The sequence below is a fragment of the Lutra lutra genome, chromosome 5 (genome assembly GCF_902655055.1).
Source record: "Lutra lutra chromosome 5, mLutLut1.2, whole genome shotgun sequence".
In the NCBI taxonomy this organism is placed as follows: Eukaryota; Metazoa; Chordata; class Mammalia; order Carnivora; family Mustelidae; genus Lutra; species Lutra lutra.
The window spans coordinates 157,542,365-157,548,247 of NC_062282.1; the positions used below are offsets into that span (position 1 = coordinate 157,542,365).

Below are 5,883 nucleotides of genomic sequence, written 5' to 3' on the forward strand. Positions count from 1 at the left end.
TGTCTGTATTGATTAGGTCCCTAGCCTTTGGTACTGCCTCTTGTTCTTTTTTTTGTTGTGAATTTTTCCGCCTTGTCATTTTGTCCAGATAAGAGTTTATGAAGGAGCAAGTAAAATACTAAAAGGGTGGCAACAATCCCAGGAAAATATGCTTTAGCCAAATCAGAAGAGATCCCGAATTGTGAGGGGGGAGAAAGGGGATAAAAAGAGGTTCAGAAAGAAAGAAAAAAAAAAAAAAGAAAGAAACTATTAAAAAAAGAAAGCCGATAAAGAAAAAATATAAAAAGAGGAAAAATATATATATATATATTAGATAAACTATTTAAAAAACGTTAAAAAAAGAAAACGGTAAAAGTTAAAAAAAAATTTAGGAGAAGAAGAGAAAAAGAAAAAAAAATTGAAAAAGAAAAAAAAAATTAAATTAACTGCAAGGCTAAAAAATCATGGGGAGAAAGCCATGAGTTCCGTGCTTTGCTTTCTTCTCCTCTGGAATTCCGCCGCTCTCCTTGGTAGGTGAACTTGGTCCTGGCTGGGTTTCCCATTGATCTTCTGGGGGAGGGTCCTGTTGTTGTGATTCTCAAGCGTCTTTGCCCCAGGCGGAGTTGCACCGCCCTTACCCGGGGCCGCGCTGAGTAATCTGCTCGGGTTTGCTGGGTTTGCTTTCGGGAGCTTTTGTTCCCTGAGCGCTTTCCGTAGAGTCCGGAGGACGGGAATGAAGATGGCGGCCTCCCGGTCTCTGGCCCGGCGGAGCCAAGAGTCCGGGGCCCCACTCCTCAGTGCGCCCTCAGAGAACAGCACCCAATGACTCCCGTCACCCTGGCCTCCGGCCCCGCTCCGAGCTGACAGAGCCTGCGACCGGTTCAAGGCAACCCCGAGCTGAGAGTCACTCCTCGGCTCTGTCTCTGTAGCCGGCTTCCCCGTTCTAATACCGGTAAGCTCTGCGACACTCAGACACCCCCGATCCTTCTGCGACCCTGCGGGAGCTGAGGCCGCGCTGACCCCGCCTGGGCTTCACCCCAGTTAAGCCTCTGGAGCGATGTCCCTCAGCGGAACAGACTTTTAAAAGTCCCGATTTTGTGCTCCGTTGCTCCGCTGCTCGCCGGCCCCTCCCCCCGCGGTCTATCTTCCCGTCACTTTGGATTCACTTTTCCGCCAGTCCTACCTTGCAGAAAGTGGTTGATTTTCTGTTTCTGGAATTGCTGTTCTTCTTCTCTTCAATCTCCCGTTGGATTTGTAGGTGTTTGCAATCTTTAGATAAGCTATTTAGCTGATCTCCCGCTACCCGAAGTAGTCTCAGCTTGCTACTTCTCCGCCATCTTGACTCCTCCCCCTCTTTTTTTTTTTTTTTTAAGTTTCAGGGTGCAATTTTGTGATGCATCAGTTGGATATAATATGTGATGCTCATTTCATCAAATGCCATCCGTACAGCCAGTTACCCCATATCCCAAATTACCTCCTCTCCAGCAACCCTCAGTTTGTTCCCTAGTGTTGAGTCTCATGGTTTGCCTCCCTCTCTATATGCATCTTGTTTTATTTTTTTCTCCCCTTCCCCTATGTTCATTGGTTTTGTTTCTTATATTACACTTATGATAGAAATCATATGGTTTTTGGCTTTCTTTGACTGATTTCTTTCCCTTAGCATTAATACCCTCTGGTTCCATCCTCCTCCTTACAAATGACAAGATGTCAGTCTTTTGGTGGCTGAGTAATATAACATTGTATCTAGGTACAACCTCTTCATTATCCAGACTTCAAAAGGTTTTGCTTTTGCACCCAGCTGTTTATATTACTTTGTGGTATCTTCCTGAATCACACTGCCTCCCCTCCACGGTATTGTCAGCAATACTACACACGATTCAAATCTCCATCCTCGTGCCTTCCCAATGGCGGTCATGTTTCTACTTGTAGCCTTGCAGCAATTATATGATCATACCTTTGATTGATTTCTTGAGTGTTCAGAATGATTCAACAAGTATGAACTTGTATTTGAGGGAGGAGAAAAATGTAATTCTTCAGCCCAGAATTTTCTGATTGGATGCTCAACATGAAGACTATGAACCTGGTGACAGGATGGATTTTGTTGTCCCCCTTCTATGACAGCTGAATGCCACTATGATATTGGCAAGCAGCTACTGGTGACACCACTTCATCTGCTCCAGGTTGACGTTTATTGTGGGAAGATGTCTTACACATAATGTCTACCATTTTCTCCACTTATTATTTAAGCTTCGATGGACAAGCTGAGAGCAGCATTTTCAATGGCCATGTGGTCTGACTTAAGTCCAATGTGACCTTTCATGGTGTCTAATGCTCTATCTCTTCATTAATATCCATGTCAGTGTTTTAATTAATGGTGCCTCTGTATGGCAGATTAACCTTTGTAGTGTTTGAATCTTTCAGCCTCACTATGCCCATCAGTCTAAATACAACTCAGATATTAATTTTTCTTCTTAAAGGACTTTTTACCTCTTTTCCTTTTAAAACATGAATTCCAGGTGATGATATCAGTCAGGGGTGTCACTGAGAAAGCCATCAGTAATTGGCCAGCTGACCTGCCTGGTGGTTGGTCACCAGTATGAGGCCAATCTGAGAAATCCCTGGTGATTGGCCAGCGCACATTGGTGACAACACATGGTGGTGACATCACATGAAGAAGGCATTGTGATGTCCTGGGGTAGTTATAAAGCTTGGCAACAGCCCAGGCTGCAGTGAGGAGAGAGAGGGTGGTTCACTCACAGCTCTTCCTGCTCTTCCTCGACTTCTATGTCCTGTTCCCTGCCCCTGCCCATGGCAAGGCCCCTGCCCACTCCTCCTGCCCCGGGCCTCTTTCCAATACGCTACACACCACCTTCATGTTAGCACCTACGTTTGTGCCCCTCTGTGGTCCGGAGAGTCCCTGAACCCGTACATGGCGACTCGCCGACCCATTTCGCACTCAAAGGCTGGTCCAGGTCCTCAGAGAGACATTCTCATTTGGCACATGGGACTGGGACACTGTCTACCGGAGTTCCATGGACTCTCAGCCAGCTGGGCCCCACACCTCTGAGGTCACAGGCATGTTCATTACAGGAAAGCTGGGTCCACATCCTGAGGGAACACTGGGCACACTACTATAGTGGAGCCATCCAACCTGGCCCATCACAGGGCACATGAATGCTCTAAACATACAGCCTACCCAGATGTGCACATTGTGGGGAATGTCTGGAGACACTAGGCAAAGAGTGAGTTTTACAATACAAGTAGGTACTGGGAAAAGGAACCACCACATCTCTGTATTCAGTGTTAGTCATTGTAATAGTGGCCCTCCATCCATGGACTGTCTGAAACAGCTCAGCAGTGGACAAAATAATTCCCCAGAAACCTGGCTAACCCGGAGCCTACAGACCATCAATCCTCAAAGACAGCCTAAGAAAGAGAAATTCAGGCCTCAGAACAGAGCATGTGCCAAGAACCCAGAGACTGGGAGGCTTCTGATCCCATTTGACACTGGGCCAATGTGTCACACAGACATTTGGTGGACTAGTAGCCTCCATACCTCAAGTTGGCCAGCCCAATGTAGCACAAGGCAAGTAAGCCCCAAGAACAGGTTTGCCAGGTGCCATGAAACCATGATCCCTGCATCCCAGCACTGTGTCGAGAAAGTGCTTCACCTCAACAGAAGCATGACCATGGGCCTTTGTACCCAGTGTACAATAACTCAGCTCTCCCCTAGGCCAAGCAGGCACCTCAACAGCTGGCTCACTATGTGCCCGTGGACATGGAGACCAATGAAGGAGCTCTGGGCTAAGCCAAGCAGACCTTTAGACATGTGGCTTACCATGTGCCCTAGTTCCCTGAGATCAACAACTCAGCTCTTTGCCTGGCCATGGGGACACCTTGACAAAAGGCTCACCAAGTGCCCTTGGACCTGGATACCAAATACTGAGATGTCTGGTGGCTTAAGCAGGCACTGTGATAGTGGGCTAAATGCGTTCCATTGGACCTTGAGCCCAAGCAATGAGATATGGGCTGGGACAAGCAGACACCTAGATAGGAGGCTCACCATGTGCCCCTGGCCTGGAAGACATGCAACTCAGCTCTTGGCTTGGCCAAGTGGCCACCTTAGCAACAGGCTTCCCATGTGTCCTTGGACGTGGAGAACAAGAACTGTGCTGTCTAATGGGGTAAGCAGGCATTTTGACCATCTGTATGCCTGGTGCCCTTCGACCTGGAGACCGACAATCCAACTCTGTGACCAGCCAAGGAGGCAGATTCACATCTGGCTCACCATGGGCCCATGGACTGGGAGAACAGCAACTCAGCTCTTGGATCGGCCAAGTGGCCACCTTAGCAACAGGCTTCCCATGTGTCCTTGGACGTGGAGAACAACTGCGCTGTCTAATGGGGTAAGCAGGCATGTTGACCGTCAGTATGCCTGGTGCCCTTTGACCTGGAGATCGACAATCCACCTCTGTGAACAGACAAGGAGGCAGATTCACAGCTGGCTCACCATGGGCCCATGGACATGGAAACCACAAAATCAAGTCTGTACTAGGCCAAGCAGGCACCTGGACAGCAGGCTCACCATGTGCTCTTGGAGCTGAAGGCAACAATACAGCTCTACACTAGGCCAAGTAGGCACCAGGAAAACAAGTTCAGCATGTTTCCATGGACACAGATCCTTCCTTCTCCCCAGAGGACAGGGCACTCAAACACTGGGCTTTCTAGCTGGCGTCAGATTAGGAGACCTCCAAACCTGCTCAGCATTGCACCGATTTGTCCAATGCAGCCATGGAGACCTGGAAGCCTCCAAAACATGAGCCCTCCATCCCAGGACAGCATGGCCCTAAGAAGCCACTGGCACACCAACTTGACCTCCCAATCTATGACTGCATGCTTTTCACCTCTGCAGGGAAGGGAGCATTCAAGTCTCTTCTCACTTTCAATGTGCTTCAGCCTAAGGTCCTTGTGGCCTGCTATCTCTTCATTATTCATTTTGTGGGGAGGTCTCCTCCTGATGAGAAAACTATGCCATGCCATAGAAGGTGAAACAGGCCAGTGGTTTCAACACTTTGTTTTTGAATTCATGGCAGGAAATGAAGAGGGGCAATGGGAGGAGGTAGCGCAGGAGACCCAGGCACTGAACTATATAGAGTCATTGGCAGAAATCCTCCAGTTAAAGGAGCAGTGTTCCATCCTCAAGGGAGAGGTGCAGGCATTAATGCAAGAAGCCAAGCAGTGCACTGAGAGGCTGGATCAGCTCCATGAGGTGGAGAGCTTCTTTATTCAAATGAAGATCTTCCTCAATATTTCTGCTTTACATGCAGTACCCAAGGGTTAATGTTTGTGCACCCACCCACTATGGCATTGAAGGGGAGTTGGGAAATAGGTGTTCATCTCCCCAATTGATGGCGTGTTATGAATTTCAATATTAGGCAAATAAACCATTTATAATAAAAAATAAAAAAAAAATCAAAATGGATTATTTCTAAATAACTGATTTACAGAAAACAAACCCTGGGCGATTAAAGGGCAGCCTGTCTTAGAGTCACTACTATCCCTTATGATCCATTGCATTCTTCTGAGGTTGGGGTGTCCATGGCTCTGAGAATATGTTGATTAAGTATGCAGAGTTGACAATGAGCATAACCTGCCTTTCCTCATCAACATGTTCAGACATACTGAACTCTAGAACCAAAGCAGAGGACCTAAGTTCAGCAGCATTTGGATTGGAAGGAAAAGAGAATCTGTGTGTCTGTTCATAGGTATTTCTGCGTAAAGCATTGGCAGAGACCATTTTTGTCAGATTTTTGCTAAGTGGGAGGTTGGCCCCTGATGTTATGGCTTCAAATTGTTGCCAGGAAAACAGCTGTTGGTTCGGGACAGATTTGTCTATGATGCAGT

General features: G+C 47.4%; 1 protein-coding gene across 1 annotated transcript; it reads left to right on the forward strand.

Moving 5' to 3' along the window:
• Positions 1-4,459: 4,459 nt before the first annotated feature.
• LOC125101263 (uncharacterized) lies at positions 4,460-5,320 on the forward strand. Its single transcript, XM_047731839.1, has 2 exons — positions 4,460-4,555; positions 4,630-5,320. The coding sequence occupies exons 1-2, from the start codon at positions 4,491-4,493 to the stop codon at positions 5,318-5,320; spliced, it is 756 nt and encodes a 251-aa protein (XP_047587795.1). The 5' UTR covers positions 4,460-4,490.
• Positions 5,321-5,883: the final 563 nt, after the last annotated feature.

Excerpts from the sequence above, each read along its gene's own strand:
- LOC125101263 (XM_047731839.1), top strand. The coding sequence starts at position 4,491 with ATGGGCCCATGGACATGGAAACCACAAAATCAAGTCTGTACTAGGCCA. Across the intron at positions 4,556-4,629 it reads CCAAGCAGGCACCTGGACAG|CAAGTTCAGCATGTTTCCAT; the intron begins CAGGCTCACCAT and ends GCACCAGGAAAA.